This window comes from Urocampus carinirostris, chromosome 1 (genome assembly GCF_059441175.1).
Source record: "Urocampus carinirostris isolate Australia breed hairy pipefish chromosome 1, RoL_Ucar_1.0, whole genome shotgun sequence".
Classification (NCBI taxonomy): Eukaryota; Metazoa; Chordata; class Actinopteri; order Syngnathiformes; family Syngnathidae; genus Urocampus; species Urocampus carinirostris.
In genome coordinates, this window is record NC_142349.1 from 21,226,868 (window position 1) to 21,243,776 (window position 16,909).

A 16,909-nucleotide genomic window follows, 5' to 3' on the forward strand; every position below is an offset into this window, starting at 1 on the left:
TTTTTAAAAGCACGTTTAATTTTTACTTCATGTATTTTTGCTTATTTTACAAAACAGTATTATCATTTCAATGAAAGTTTTTTTTTCTATCACTAGGTGGCGCTAAACATTACACACTGTCCCTTTATGAGCAACTTAAAAACAACACACTTGAATTAGACTTGAAAAAAAACTCAAGCTCGTCGGTCGCTTCTTATGCCAACATGCGCTGACGTCATAGCACACTAGATGGCAGCACGGGCAACACAAAAGATCCAAAATTTGAACAAGAAAATCGGATACATTTCAACCATAGTTGCTTAATTGTTATCACATCGTTTCTCTATTTTGTGTTCGATGACAAACAAGAATATTAATGACAAAGTGCGGTCACTTTAACGATTATTATTGTTATTATATATCTTACAAATACCACATGCCACCCATTCACTCACAACAAATCTACAGAGGATAAAAACAGATGATTTGTCAGGTTCATGGTTCAAAACTAAAGGAAGGTTTCTGAAATACACACACCTGTCCCGAATTCAGTGTTTGTCAATTACTTTTTGTCACATTTTTTAGAAATTGTGTAAAATGATGCACAAAATAACTCAAAAAGGGTGGAAAATAATCCAAAGAAAACAATTAAAAAGAAACAATAAAGGAAAAATACAGTAAAAAGGAAAAAAATAAAAGGGGACAAGCAATGAAAAAAGCTAAAAGTGAAAAAAACATGTAAAAGTAAAAGAAAAAGAAAATTTAAAAACTAGAGAAAATGTAACCAAAAGAAATAAAAGGGTGAAAAGGGAAACGGAGAACAAATGAAGATAAAAGCAAGAACAAAAAATTACAAATCTAGAATTAAAAAAAGAAAAAGAAAAAAAGAATGAAGAAAAAGAAACGAGGAAAAACATCAAGAAAAAAGGAGGTGTCTTTCTTTGAATGGTATATTACAAATAATAATGTAATATTATACACACAATGAACTGATACAAGTATATTTTTACATTTATGATTCAATAAACTTTTTTTAAGTCTCCAGTGAACTTTTAACCCATTTCATCTTTGAACTTCTTTATACTAATCAACTACAATCCCTGCGTGAGACAACAAAATGTCAATAAGTAATATTGACTTTTTAGTGTAACAAATAAAATACAATGATAAACTCAACACATTATTTGAAAAGTTGAACTAAATAAAAGTTCCGAGTTCAAACATGCATGCGCCCCCTCTTGGCGAAGGCCGGGCCCGCCCCACTATTTGAGAACCCTTGTCCGAATTAAATGAGATGTATTTTAGGAAACCGATTTTGATTTCCAGGTGAAATCAATCACCGATCAGTGCACGCACCTGTTATTGCTCGATTGTGGGCGGAGTCTGGAGCTAGAAAATATCCACTGCAACATGAGCTTGAGTAGACTGGAATTCTTCCTAGACTTCACTAGTAGTTCCCAACACCACTTTTTACCTTCTTGAGGCGCTGAAGTTGTAAGTATGAGCTGGGTTGAGGTGGTTTTGTCTATGGCTTTTCTCTGCCTGTTTGGGCTCCAAGATGAAGGAACTCAAGCCTGCAGCTGTTTTCCCATGCATCCACAGCAGCTGTATTGTCAACCAGATGTTGTTGGTGAGTTGAACGGCAAATTCTGGAAAGATGTCTCTCGGTAATCCTAATTCCCCCACCCCCCTGTTGTAGTTATTAAGGCTAAGGTTGTTGGCGTCGTGTTTGGCACGCAAGGCATTGGTGGAAATGTAAACACAAAGTATGATATCATCCATATCAAGGTAGGATTTGTCTTCTCAATTTTATTTAGTTTAAGCGACATGCTGATGTAAACGGTTTTTTTCCAGACCTTCAAGGGCGTTAAAAAGCTTTTTGGTGCTATCTACACTGCACCAAACTCTGCTGCCTGTGGAGTGTCTCTGACCAAAGGGACTGAATATCTTCTCATGGGTATGAGGGAATGAAACGTTTTCTTGCCAAACATTTGCCTGGTATTTAATGTAGACTTGATGTTAACTTGTAAATTAGGGTTCAATGCCCACCCTTTGGCCAAATTCTGATACTTCAAGGCAGGGGTCAGGAACCCTTTTGACCCAAAGAGCCATAAAGGCAAATGTTTTAAAAACAAATTGAGAGGGCCACATCGCATGATTTCAGACAAAATTGAGACGAGTGCCAAATGCGCTCTCTAGAGAAACTAATTCTTTAGCACATTTTATTTCACTATCATTTGATTTAATCAAACGTATGAAATGATAATGCCAAATCCTGCATCCCAAATCAATGTAAAAATGCCATTTACAATTTGTCTTCCACCTTCAGTTAAGAGTGAGGCAATTTTTTTTTCCCCTTGAAATTTGTCCTTAGCGGTTTCAAAACAATGTGCATGCAAAGTTATTTTGTAAAAATGTCACAAATTACTGCAAACGATAAGAATATCGTCATATTCACTCTCAGTGTAGACTGCACTGAGCGAAAGACAAAAGTGCCTTGCACTGTGTGCAGGGATCCGCCCACCTGTACTGCTCACCCAATCAGTCTTTTATCTTTTTTTTTGTGTGTATAAGTTTAAATGGTTTATCTAACTTCTGCCTTAAGTTGCTTCAGCTTTATATGGACCCAAATCGGGATTAAATCACTTGACTTTGGAACACCACAGATGTGCAATGGTTACATTTTATTTTGCAGCAATACGTACTCGTGTAAAGTCATATATGGCTCCCCAGCCATAGGTTCCCTACCCCTGCTTTAAGGACTATTAGGTTCTTCAAAATTTCCATGACCATTAATACAGCCAGTGTGAATCATGTATTTTGTAGAGCCACAAATGTATAGCTGTGAGTGCACTTGGCAAAGCGTTATTTTTAGTTATTTGCGTTGGGTAACGGGCTTATTAACACATCACTCCCCAATAGGTACTTGGTAAAAAGGATCGTAATATGTAGCTTTCAGTTGAAGAAAGTTCTCCCTATTTTATTTTAACGCAATAGTATCACACTGATTATCAAGGTGCTTGGACTCTTCAATGGATAATTTTGTACAAAGCAATGCCAGCTACAGTTAATCTCAAGGGAAGTAATGCCATCCGAAGCAACTAGTGCCATGTTTTTGCCATTTTCTAAAATGGCACCTGTACCCACCCTGTTAAATGTTGCTGGCATAGCTCCTTTAGTAGCTATTCTATTGTCTAAATGCTTTTCTTTTTCTGCCTTTTTTGATGATCAAGGCCGACTGCAGCCGGACGGATGCCTTTATGTTTACCTGTGTGACTTCCACCAGCCGTGGGATTCCTTGAGCACCGCCCAAAAGAACCTTATTGAGCGCTACGGGGAGGGCTGCGACTGCACCGTATGAACACCATTTTAGTCTGTAACATTAACTAATAGCTACTGTACCAGATCTGAATGTTTAGAAGCTGTTAACTTATAAATTATTGAGTGTTTCTGGAATTCCTGTCCTCATTCCTCTGCAGATAACTACCTGCTTCTCCTATCCATGCTGCGTGACTGCTCCATCAGAGTGCTTGTGGACTGACTTCCTTTTGGACAAGATTGGCACTGGCGAGCAGGCTAAAAACTATGCTTGTGTCAAGGGCAGCAATGGCTGTTCTTGGTGTAGTGGGGATACTTGGTCTGTAAACAAATACCCTACTTTAGGACGTAAATAACCAAATAAAGGAATTAAAGTGATGTTTGTGATGAATCACCTTCTTGCTTTCTCATCTCAACCGCTGCTTCCCCACCCCAAGGTTTTAAGAGATTGTTAGACACTTAATTTGGGTAAAGGAAACAGATTTATTTCCGAAATGCATTAGTGTTTTTTTTTTTTTTGAGTGATTCTGAAATGAAATTATAGGGATTCTGTAATTAGTCGTATCTAAGTAACCTATTCTGCCAATTTGATTTTAACATTGGAATTTACTGTAGCCTGATAAACTACTCTATATTTTATAACTGTTTAGAGCTTGATGAAAATAACACTAAAACAGAACTTTATTATTTTTTTTTTTTTCAAATATGACTAAGCTTAAATTCCTACAACAGACTTGAAGGCCCTACTGTTGACCAATTTGACAAATGGTGCAATATGGCTTAAATATAACATGTGTACTATTAAGTGTTAAGATCTTTATGTGTAAATTTATTTTCTAAAACCTTTTGAACAGGTAAATATAACTATTGACTATTTTAAATCGCTCAAATGCTACAGAATCTTTGAAAGGTTAATCAGCTTATTTTATTAAATTAAATGGCATGCTTAGCCTGAGTTAGAAGGAAATGTAAGACTCGAAGGGTACAACATTACTCAAATATTTCTGGACTAAGTGCAAGTGACGCATTAGTTTGTATTTCAGTAATGTTTCAACTTGTGTGAAACGTATAACATTGTATGTTTGAAACAACTTGTCTGATAACATCTAAGCATCACTTCATACTAGTGATGTTCTCGATGCATTTGCCGAATATTGGAGATGAGTGGATCGTGATTTGAGGCGTGTGGGTGTACTGCGCGTTCGATTCAGAAAATGATTCGCTAGGTTTGACAGAGGTCGAATAAAAGCAAAGTAACGCTGTGGGTCCTTGACTTTGCCTTAGTCTCAAAGCAATGGAAATAACATCTGACATTAAATATGAATAAGCACTCTATTTTACCTTCTTATTTCACATTTTCACTCTATGCATAAGCACAAACAGACAAAATAACACAGAATTCATGTTGTACGGCACGGTTCTGAAGTCATGAGATTGATCCTCTTGTGTGGAGTTTGCATGTTCTCCTCGTGCTTGCGTGGGTTTCCTCCGGGTACTCCGTTTTCCTCCAACATTCCAAAAACATTCATTTCAGGTTAATTGGCCAGTCCAAATTTTCCCAAGGTGTGAATGAGCGAGTTGGTCGTCTGTGTCCCTGTGTGCCCTGAGACTGGCTGGCAACCAGTTCAGGGTGTCCCCTGCCCGAAGACAGCTGGGATGGGCCCCAGCACCCCCGCGACCCTAGTGAGAATAAGCGGTGCAGATAATGGATGGATGGATATATAATTCAAGTATTCAGCGAATGATTCGCACCCCATTATTTTATTGCATTATTCTGTCCTCATAATGGTGTAATTGGGGTAATGATCCATCTTGAAGCTTCATTTTGCCATCACTACTTCACACACTTTATAAGTGCTACTTCTTCTTTTGCCGAGTTTAAAGGTGGTTAATATCTTCATTTTAGTGCATTATCGCCCTCTATTGTTACAGATCCTCCTCACATTCCATTTTCAAATCTCAAAATTCTATTAAAAAGTCCCTCACTCCTCAATAATTTAAAATAATTCTTTGTTGAGGCCTATTATCTGAGTCCAACAATCCTTTTTACTGACAATGACTTTACTCCTTCTTTGAGCAGCCATTTTGAAGGTCTCAGGTGAAAGCAATTAAGAATCAACATGTGAAAAGGATTTTGCTTAATTGCGGGAAGAACCTGTGGCTACAAAAGGTCCCAGCGAACCATTGTGATACAATAGAGTTCTGTCCTTTGGAAATTGTGTAAACCAAAGTTAAGAACACTAAGTAATTGAGTTAGTGATCCTGAAAGATGACCCGTTTGACTTATTTGCTGCCATCGGTGCTCCTGTGCTTTTGGTGGTTTCAGAATGAAGGCGTGCAAGCCTGCACCTGTTTTCCAATTCATCCACAACAGTTGTTTTGTCAAACTGATATCTTTGGTAAGTTGACTGTCTCAATTTTAATGATATTTGAAACGGGGTAACAAGTATCTAGTTTGGTTTAGGCTCCTGATATTGTAAGTCTTATCAAAAATCTATGGTGTTCAGTGACGAACTATTGTGTTATGTTAATGTCTTGGAGCTAAAAGTAATTTAAGGTTAACGCTTTTGTGGTGGTCTGCCTAATTTCTATTGCTATTCCTCCAATTAATGGATTCATGTGTCAAATTTCAGTCATCAGGGCAAAGGTTATTGATGTGATTCCTGGCACACCAGGTAAAAGCTGGCCCACAAAGTATGACATCCAACACATATCGGTAAGATTGTTCCATTTGAGTATAAATATCTACATGCAGTGTCCAATTCTAGATGCCTAATTTGTTCTCAGACTTTCAAGGGTGTTAAGAAACTTTTTGCGGCAGTATACACTGGAGCCAGCTCGGCAGCATGTGGTGTCAGTCTGACCAAGGGCACTGAGTATCTAATCATGGGTATAACATTGTTTTTGCTTATCTGCAATTTTTTTTTTCACATTTGCTCACATCTATTGCAATTACAGCAAAGCTGCAGTCAGACGGCACTCTGCATGTCTCACTGTGTGATTTCTGCGAGCCCTGGGATTCATTGACTGCCACCCAGAAGAATCTGTTGCCCAGCTATGCAGAAGGTTGCGATTGCACGGTAATGCGTTTTATTTATATTTTTCAGCTCTAAATTTAGTTTGTCAGTGTTCATTTTTAACCAGTTTTAAAACGTCAAACTTGCTTGAATGAAGTTGACCTTTTAATGCCCCTTCCAGATCAAATCCTGCTTCTCCTTCCCGTGCTGCATGAGCAGCCCAATCGAGTGTCTGTGGACAGACTTCATACCAGACAAGAATGGTGTTGGTGACCAAGCCAAAAATTTTGCATGCATCAAGAACCACAAAGGATGTTGTGCCTGGTCAAGGGGTTCTACCTGGTCTGAAAAGGAACACCCTGCTTTACACTGGCACGATCAATAAAATATAATAAAATGATGGCTTCACTCGTCAGATTGCAATTATTGGTATAGTGAGTCTTAAGACTCTTTTTTTTTTTTTTTTTTTTTTTTTTTTTTTTTTTTTTTTTTTTTTTTTTTTGCGCTGCTATTGCTGTAAAATATTTTCAATGGGTAATCATTAATTGGAGGTGTAAATGGATAGACTCCTCTCAAACACCTTAGTCTTAAAAGTGTTAAACTTAAAACTCTGTGTCTGAAGACAGCCCTGCCAAAATTTAAATCAATACAATTGCAACCATAATGGATATTTGACCAACCTTGACCGGAAACTCTGATGGCACATAACATTTCTCAACTAGTCTGACTATAGGATCTACCTTAATTATCAGTAGTGACCCTAATTGACTTTTGTGTGTGCTATAAACAAAAATAAGGTTTTAAAGACTAAACTACAAGTAATATTCTCCCTAATGCACAACATTGGTAAATATTGATTTTCATGTGTAAAATGAAGGGGTGTTACAATTGTTAGATTAGATTAGGGCAAAGAAAAACTCAAAACCTCAACATGAAGTAAAGGAAAACTTTGCACGTGTGGTTCTCTTTTCCAATATTTGTTAGATAATTCCAAATTGTCAGCTTTATTGCTTCTATGGTTGTGCTGCTTTCATATTAATGTATTTAACCAATCACATTTCCACCATAACTTGCTGCTTAGCTAAAATCTATCCAACAATTCAGGATGAAATATGCAGGCTCTAGAGCAGGGGTGGCCAACCATTCAGCGACTAAGAGCCAATTTTTGGTCTGTGTTACTACAAAGAGCCACATCATAGTTGTTAACGGGGGCGAGTTAATTATTTTTTTTCTTTGTTACTAAAAAGCCACATTATACACATAAACATCTTTTAATCATGTACGCACGCATACACAAATCTCTACTCGACTAGATCTGATGAAAATAACCACACCAACATGATAATATCAATAATTTTCAACAGTTAACATTGTGAGCACTGTTCCAGATCCATTATCGACTTGAGGTCTGAGAGCTTGGGATAGTCCTTGTCCTTCTCTTCCATGAACAGTTTCACTGGATCCAAAAGCTCAAAGAAGCGAGATAGTACCTGGCTTTTTGACAGCCACCTCACAGTGCAGTGCAGCGGCAGGTCACCTGGAAGTCCTTGGTCCAGTTCAGGGATGATATTCCTGAATATCCACCGGTTAAGCGCATGTGTGCAGATGAAGTTGACGATTTCCATCACAGGTTTCATGACGTTGTCAAATTTGAGTGATTTAGACACGATTTGCTCCCTGTGGATGATGCAGTGGAAATCCCAAAAGTCTGGAAATGTTTGATCAGCTTTGTACAGTCCCACAAGCCCGTTCATTGATCCGATGATGGTTGGCGCTCCATCCGTAGCTCTTGCAGTTAGTTTGTTTGCAGGTCAGTGTGCAACTGTTATTCAACAGCTGCATTAATATCGGATATTCTTCGTTCCATACTGTGGCGAGACAGTTGAACATCTGATTTGCTCTGTTTTAGTTTGTTGTCTACGGGAGCCAAGATTTCAAAGGCGTCAATGACGCATTTTTAATGAATTCTCTTTCGTTGTATAGCTTTTTAGCCCGTGCTATGTTCCGCGCTAACTGATACGAAGTAAGCGTTACGGTCTCAGAGTGTTTCATAATTTTTTTGAAAGAAATGCAACTGTTTTTCTGCTTTGCTTTTCGTAGTCAACAACTTTTTCTTACTAAGTTCAGTCCCTTTTGGAAATTCCTGTTCGATGTTAGGGTGGAGTGAGGTGAATTGACGCTGAAGATTTGAAGCTTTGAAATGTGCTAATGCCGCGTTACGTATAAGGCAGATAGGCTTGCCATTACGTTCAATAAAATAATATAAACTCTCCCATTCTGGCAAAAACGTCCTGTATTCTTCTTCATATTTTAGTTTGGCTGTGCCTTTTTACCTGCCATTTCAAGAGGTAATTTTACATAAATTGACTACAATATATTTTGTCAAACAAATATTTTCTCGTCGCTCGTTCTACGTCACTAAAACAGACATTCATTGTCGGAGTGTCATCTAGCTGTGGGGAAGGCAAATTACAGTGCCGGCTAAACATTCTTGATGCATGTCATGTTACAGCAGGGGTCGGGAACCTTTTTGACTCAAAGAGCCATAAAAGCAAAAAATATTCATTTTATTTTGAGCCACACCATATATTATGAGACAAATTTACTAAATTGCTAAACCTGCGCCCCAGACAAAAGCTTAGTCTTCAGCACATTTATTTTTGATGATTTGATAAAAATTATGAAAAGAGAATAATGCCAGAGCCCCTGTCCCAAAATCAACAAACATACCACTTTAAACTTGTCTCTTTCTTGCAATTACTCAAGATCGGTTAAACTCCTTTTGACCCTTTTTTTCATACATATTGGTTTCAAAACCAGATGCAAGCAGTTATCGTGTGAAAACGTGACAACATTCTGCAAACAGGGATGCTGGTGTGCTTACGTTTGCCGCATACGGAGCGGGGCGAGAGATGGGAGGGAGTGCTTGCACTTTTTGCATAGCTCCACCCACCCTCCCACTTACCCAATCAAATGACTAAGTTGTCTTCCAGTGTTTTGGCGTATTTACAGTTCTGTGGATTCATCAAAAAGTATCTGAACACTGAACACAGATTATTTAGTGAACTTTTATATAAAGGATTCTTTAGTGTTGTACAGCAAAAACGATTTTTCCCCCCCTTTTTTTGTGTGACACCCTGACTGTAAATTGTAGTGAAAAACATGCCATATATATACTGCGAAGTAATCCCACTTCGTTCAGCTTTGGTTTGGCTTAGCGTATACCTGAAAAGGATAACCAATTCAAGTTTTGAACAAGATGGAGAAATTTGCGCCCCATAGGTCCCCGACCCCTGTGTTACAGCTTTCGAAAGAGCCGCATTAAACCAATTTATAAAAGCTCCCAAAGAGCCACATGAAACTACTTCGAGAGCCGCATGCGGCTCGAGAGCCGCGGGTTGGCCACCCCTGCTCTAGAGTATCTTTGCGGGATTCTCAAGTGTACTGCGCTCAAGGCTAATATTTCAAACTATGTGGAATGACTACTTATCTCATACATTTTATTACAATGAAAAGCAAAATTATGACACCCCCCCCACCACCAAAATCCAAGTTTTCATTTGGCTTTTTTTTCAATGCATTTTATCAAATTTGCTGCCTAAAAAGTTTGTAATAATGGTTTTGAAGCCAATTAGTTGAAAAGTATTTGATTAGGAATGTTCAGCAGATACTTAAAACAAGGCGTTTTTTTTTTTTATCCTGGTTGTGCCCTTCTGCCAAATTTTAGAACCAAATGCAGCACACCCGTGGACACGCTCTGCCCACCCAAAGAAGACTGGTGAGGTGTGATTTGAATGTTATTGTTTACTCTCCTTGAGGATGCTATCGCTTTGAGAAGATTATGTTGGGCGTTCCGTGAGTTATTAAATAAGGGTTCATTTTCCATTAAAGAAGGAATTCTTGACAACTGCGTGTAGTAGTGACAGCAGCCTGGGCCACGCACATGGTATCCCATTCATCCAATATTGTGTATGTCAGTGGACACTAGCTTGGACTCTCCTGCGACCTCCAGCACATGGTGTGTTCATATCCCTGACGTTTGTCGTGGTTATGAAAATTGTGTCTCTTTTAAAAAAAAAAAAGCGGCTCTTTTGGCTTGGCTCGTTAAAAAGAGCTGTCTCTTTCAGACTCCCAAACGGCTTTACAGATGCCGTTTGTTGCTTTAATCCACATTTTCCAAATTATTACGTAACATTATGCACAAAATGAATGCAAATGCTTAAAAAATAAAAAACAGGAAAAAAACCTATGAAAAAAAAGAACAAAATAATGAAATAATACAAACAAGAGAGAAAAAGGAATTAAATAAGGCAAGTCGAAATAAGTAAAAAGCTTGAAAAAGACAAAAAATCAAATGCAAAAAGGAAAAACAGGATATCAAGTAAGAAAAAAGCAGGGAAAAAAATCAAATAAAATGAAAGAGCAAGAAAAGGAAAGTAGGAAGATAGAGGAAATAGAGGAAAAAAACAAAAGAAGCTAAGGAGAAAAAAAGAGTAAAATGTAGGAAAAACTAAGAAGAAAATTAAGAAAAATAAAAGTTAAGACAACAAAAGACAAAAAAATAGAAGTAAAAAAAGCAAGATAAAGAATAAAAATCAGTATTATACAAATGATAATTTAATACTATATGCAAAAAAATGTATGCATATATATATATATATATATATATATATATATATATATATATATATATATATATATATATATATATATAATTTATATAAATATTGAAATCTGTAATTCTTCTAAATTATAATGGCACTTATGTTTTCACTCCCTGGTGAACTGCCAACTTTAAACTTATTTTATACTAAGCAATTTTAAAGTAATAAAACTGGAATAAATGTAAATAAAAAATAAGAACCAATAAGTTCGACAATGAAAAAACTACGAAATACAAGAAGAGAAAATAAAGTTTTTGAAAAAGTGAATTCTAAAACACATCCCTGAAAAACACTTGAAAAATAGATTCAAATATTTACAAATCTAAAACAAAATAAAATACAAAGCAATTCAACCTTTTATATGTTTAACAAATATAGAGTCAATAACATAGAATCCATGAAAAACTGCATATTAGTATTGAGCCGGCTGTCTATTCTTTTAAATAATGAATTCTGGTGTAAACTGTTCCTGGTTATACTGTGGGTTACGTGTAAAGAGACAGTGTGTAAAATTTAGCATCTCCCGGTGGTATGAAACAACTTTAATACAGTAAAACAAAACAAAACATTGGTTGGATGCTAGGCAAAAATACATGAACTATTATACCAATGTTATTTTCTGCTGACTTGGTGCTTGCTCTGATACTGGTTTTCATTTGCATTAGACAACAGTGCCATCTAGTGGTCGAAAAATACACACTGGGGCTTTTTTTTCAGCACCCCCGCGACCCTACTGAGAATAAGCAGTCCGAATAATGGCTGGATGGATCCCATAGAATTATATTTCAATGATAAATGTTTATTATATTTCAATATTTTTTTCGAATTTTATTTTTACCAGCTGCTGGTCATTGTCTCCCCTTTTTTTGTCAGCTGCAAGTAGAACATCATTTAATATGAATAAGTATTTTTTATGGTATTTATGGACAGGAGAAGAACTTTGCAACCACATACAACATGAAAACATTTCCATGCATTGGCTTGAATGATATTCTGTTTTCAATTACTTACGAACCCAAAAAAGCATCGACAGATTTATCATATGGCTCTTTTGACATAAAATCTCTTGAGAATCTGTCTCATTTTCTTGATGATTGAGTTTCAGGTGAAAGCAGTCATCAAGCAGTGTGTGCAACCAATTTTGGTTAATTGTGGGTGGAGCCTGAAGCTACAAAAATGCCCTTGACAGTTTGCATTTAGGTAGACTCGATTGTCATCTCAAAGCAGCACTGCCTGAATTTCAGCTCCTTTGCACAACTTCCTATTGATTCTTTGAAGGATGAGCTGGAAAACTTTAGCGGTTCCACTGGCCCTTCTGTGCTTGTGGGGGCTTCAGGACGAAGGTGCACAAGCCTGTAGCTGTTTCCCGATGCATCCTCAGCAAGTGTACTGTCAACCAGATGTAGTAGGTATGTTGGACATTCACCCATCTATTCATCTCTTGACTGTATTTGAGTACTATCTCATATGCCATGCAGCATGTCATTGTTTGCTCTTGGCAAGTATTTATTTGAAATGGTATTATTGGACTTTCTCTAAAGCGCTTTCTCCACCTTGCAGTCATCAAGGCAAAGGTCGTTGGTGTGGTTCCTGGCGTACAAGGTGAAGGTAGACCTACAAAGTATCATATTGAACACATCAAGGTATGGGATCTGCAGATATTGATGTGGATTTGTGAATAGTGTTGGTGATCAAATCTTCTGTCCCTCAATAGACGTTTAAGGGTGTTAAGAAGCATTTTGCTGCTGTTTACACTGGCCCCAACTCTGCTGCATGTGGTGTCACACTGATGAAGGGCACTGCTTATCTCCTTATGGGTATGGAAACCGCATCGTCTTGTGAGCAATTAATGGATGTAATATTGGACTACGTCATGGTTGCAGCCATGCATTTAGTTGTGTATCTTCAGGATTTCTTTTATATTAGGGGTCTCCAACGTTTTTTCGAGCCGAGGGCTACATTTTGTTGTTAATGGTGAAGGGGCACCCAGTCTGTCTTTAACTTGTGATAACCAGATTAACTAAAGTGGTAAGCCTCAACTCATTTTACTAGCAAATCCCCAGTTGTAGGTCTTCTGGGCCTGCAAGACGTTTTCTACTGACCTAAAAATAGTTGAATCAAGTGTTGATCAGGTTTTGTCCATGAATACTTGTTTAAAATAAAAGATCCGTCAAGTTGCTTTCATTGCTCTTTTCCTGGGTGTGCTGCTTTCAGACGAAGGCTCTCGTGTATAAGCTTTTAACCCATCACATTTCGGCCATTTTGTTGCTAGGCTCAAATCTGCCCAGCGGCCTTCGAGCATAACAATTAGCTAAACCAACACAAGTCTGATCTTCATTCTACCAAATTGGCAGCTATTTTTAACCTTTTTGAATTTAACTTTTCATACAAAGATGTCTATAAATTTTAAATTTGGTGCATCAGCAAATAAACTATACAAACACAGAACTTTTTGTGTAATGAAAAGTACAATTAATATGTAAGTCTCTAAAACATGCATTCCAACCAAAAGCAAAGGGAAATTTCTAGTGCAACTGGTTCCTGTCGCTCACTTCCAAGAGCCACAAATAATACATCACTGAAGGCATAGGTGTGAAATACATGGCCTGTCGTTGCAAATCACAATGAGCCAGAAGGTCTGCAGGCACCTCTGCTGTCCTTGGGATACCACTTTGGAGAGCCTTGCTTTGTATGGTAGTAATTGGCTTTTCATTAACTTTTTTTTTTTCAATTATCTTCAAAATGCAGGCCGGCTGCATCCAGATGGCTCTTTGCACATTAACCTCTGTGACATCTTCAAGCCATGGGATGTCTTGACTACCATGCAAAAGAATCTGTTGGCACAGTATGGAGAAGGCTGCGCTTGCACGGTAAGACGGAAAAGGTGGATTTGTCATTAGGAACTTGTGAAAACCCTTTTTCAATCCACAGATCAAATCCTGCTTCTCCTTTCCATGCTGTCTCGCCAACCGGATGGAGTGCTTGTGGACGGATTTCTTGCCTGGCAAAATGGGACGCAATGACCAAGCTCAAAACTTCGCTTGTGTAAAGAGCAAGAGTGGTTGTTGTGCTTGGTCTGATGGGGCTGCCTGGCCTTGGAAAAATGATGGATTAGAATAAAGAAATTACACTGATTATTTTTTTTTTTTTATTTTTTTTCCTCCTCCCTCTAAAACACAAGGTACTTTTCAGTCAAAGGTGGTATGCCTTCAAAGTTCGTTAGTTTTCAAGTATCTGCACAATGAACCTAGTTCCATTTTAGTGTCCTTGGCCTAACTTCTTAATTTTAAACTCTGGTATAGCTAAAATGTTTTAAGTTGCATAACTCAGGATTGTATTTAATTAATATTAGTTACAATATTATGTAATGATGCTTTTGAAACAAGAGTATTCAGGTGAATAATGTATAGACTACTGGAAGAGAAACAGGAATGATATTGCAAACTATCTTTTATCATTCTAACACTGTTTCTAAAATATCTGACACTGCATAATTGATTTTTAGTGCTATAAGATGACCTTTGATAACCTTTTTTTTTTTAATTATTTTTTTTAATTGTAGTCACCCCAATTGTTTAACTTGCATATTTATCAAATGCAAGAAAAAGGGTGAGGGCAATTAGCTGCTTGTGCACTAGAAAAAGCAAGAGAAAGTTGGGGGGCAAAAGAGACAAAATTACAATGGGAAAAGTTGGAGTAAAAAAAAAAATGTAAATGGGGTGAGTTTATCAACTGTTTTAAAGGTGCCATTCAGTGCTTTCCACCCAGGCTTTTTGATATTCCTCAATTTTCCTTTACTTTTTGATTAACCTTTTCATCACTTCATTTTCTTTAAAAGTTTCCCACTCTGCATTTGCGAACTGGGGTAGAAATTGGAAAGTTCTTTTTGCTCACCTTCGGTCTCTGTAATTTTTACTCTTTAAGCCTATTTTTGGTTTTGCTACACAATTTGGTGTGTAATTCTAAAACATTGTCCATTTCAGAGCAATGTTTTATCAGCGTTGTATTTGTGGAAAACCCCATTTGGCTCAATCTCTCACAGATCCTAGTTTCGGCGGCCTTTAGAGACCCCAGGATTATGTTGCCAATAAATTTAATCATGGCCCCTCATATTCAACAGGGCACCATTGAAAATAGTTTGAGAACATGGAATGCTTATATGTTTACGTCCCTGGTGTTTAGGTCTTGGCACTGAAACTACTGCGACCCAGGTTCTTTTTCTGTTGCAGTCTGTGTCAAATAGGGTACTATGTAACGTGCACCCAAACTGAGTTACTTTGGTGGGTAAAAATATTTTTATTTCTGAGCAACTGGGAACTAAATGAGCCACTGCCAGGACCTGGACTGTGGCCTGGCGGTTGCTGACCACTGGTCTGTCTGGATGCTGCCATCTGTGTTTGTGGCCCCCTGGACCAAAGGCGTAGTTTAGCAATGGAGGTAGGGGACCTGACAAATATCAAGCAATCATTGTTTTATCCCCTCCAGATCCGTCTAATATGTCATTTATGAATAAATATACATGCAGAAATTTATGTGTTATTTCTTTTCAAGTTTTCCCTTTATTAGTTTCATGAAGTTAGTATTGAAACACATTTGGGCAAAAAATATACCAGGTCCTCTTAAGCATCTAAATTGATAGTCAATTTTGTACTGTCACTGAAGTTGTATTTAAGAAGTCCGAATGATTTTGTATTTTTGTAGCATTACTTTACATGTCTTTGTACTGTTTTTGTAGTATTTCCATAGTTATGTTGGTTGTATATCTGTAGTATTTTGTAGCATCATTGTGGTTGTATTTCTTCAGTACTACCTTTCTGTATAATAGTTTGGATTTGGTGTGACTCGAAATAACATTATGTCCACATTTGGAGGTATTTTCAAGGTATTTCCATTGTTCTATGTTTGTAGTAATTGTTTTATTTGTGTAGTAGTATTTTTGGATTGGAGTATTAAACTAGTGGTATTTTTGTAATATTTCTTTAGAAGTTTCTTTGTAAATTCTTTGTCATTTTAGTATTTCCGTGTTTTTGTCTTATTTTCACATTTTAATTTTTGTAGTATTTTTCTATTGTAGAATTTTTATATTTAAGTATTATTTGAATCATATTTTTGAATTATTTCCATAGTATTTTTATCTTTTTAGAATGAAAGCAAAAATATCAGGTCCATGTTTTCTAGCACTAAGTTTGATATTTAGTTTTGGAGTCATTTTGTTGTTTTTTGTTATGTAGTGGTAATTTTGTTTCCGATGCACAATAGGGCCAATGTTTGCACCAAAAAAACATGTATTTATTAATATTAGTATCAAACCTCAGTCCCAGATCAATAAGCTACTGGCGACTCTAGGCAATATTAGATAGATAGATAGATACTTTATTCATCCCCGAAGGGAAATTCACATTTCCAGCAGCATCCCTGAGCTGAGAACAATCGAAAATAACACGGGAGCTGCTGGAGTGGCTGCCATAGCCAGGCATGTATCCAAAAGGGAAAGTAAGCCAAATAAAGAAAGGTAAGGAAATATGACAACTACCTGGTGAGCCATGCACACCACCATCTTGATTTTTAGTTCCATAGAAACGTTATAATAGTGGAACGATTTTTTTTTTCTTTCTACTATTGAGATGATATGGGCAACAGTTTTATGACTGAATTTCAACAACTCAACAGTTTTTCCTCTCCTTCAGAGGTTCAAAGGTCAAATAAGGCTTTGGGTGTCATCTACACTGCATTACAGTCTGCCACATGCCGAGTCACCCTGAAAATGGACATGAAGAACACTGAACTTTGCAAGACTTTTTCAGTGCCCAGAAACACGTGACATTAGCACATGATTTCGGTCACCATGGCAATCGCAGACGTACACAAATCGTCATTCCTTTCTTCCATGACAATGACGAAGGAACCTTTGTTTTTTTTTTTTAGAAAGAA

At 37.2% G+C, this 16,909-nt stretch overlaps 3 protein-coding genes across 3 annotated transcripts; all 3 read left to right on the forward strand.

Moving 5' to 3' along the window:
* The first annotated feature begins 1,370 nt into the window (after positions 1–1,370).
* Positions 1,371–3,675, forward strand: LOC148373876 (metalloproteinase inhibitor 2-like). Its single transcript, XM_088329845.1, has 5 exons — positions 1,371–1,609; positions 1,679–1,767; positions 1,834–1,936; positions 3,213–3,334; positions 3,459–3,675. Exons 1-5 carry the CDS (start codon positions 1,480–1,482, stop codon positions 3,651–3,653), a joined length of 639 nt encoding a protein of 212 aa, XP_088185971.1. The 5' UTR covers positions 1,371–1,479; the 3' UTR covers positions 3,654–3,675.
* Positions 3,676–5,466: 1,791 nt separating this feature from the next.
* Positions 5,467–6,714, forward strand: LOC148373877 (metalloproteinase inhibitor 2-like). Its single transcript, XM_088329839.1, has 5 exons — positions 5,467–5,696; positions 5,931–6,013; positions 6,085–6,187; positions 6,256–6,377; positions 6,496–6,714. The coding sequence occupies exons 1-5, from the start codon at positions 5,567–5,569 to the stop codon at positions 6,697–6,699; spliced, it is 642 nt and encodes a 213-aa protein (XP_088185965.1). The 5' UTR covers positions 5,467–5,566; the 3' UTR covers positions 6,700–6,714.
* A 5,454-nt stretch (positions 6,715–12,168) lies between these two features.
* Positions 12,169–14,112, forward strand: LOC148373878 (metalloproteinase inhibitor 2-like). Its single transcript, XM_088329851.1, has 5 exons — positions 12,169–12,387; positions 12,539–12,621; positions 12,693–12,795; positions 13,727–13,848; positions 13,910–14,112. The coding sequence occupies exons 1-5, from the start codon at positions 12,258–12,260 to the stop codon at positions 14,096–14,098; spliced, it is 627 nt and encodes a 208-aa protein (XP_088185977.1). The 5' UTR covers positions 12,169–12,257; the 3' UTR covers positions 14,099–14,112.
* Positions 14,113–16,909: the final 2,797 nt, after the last annotated feature.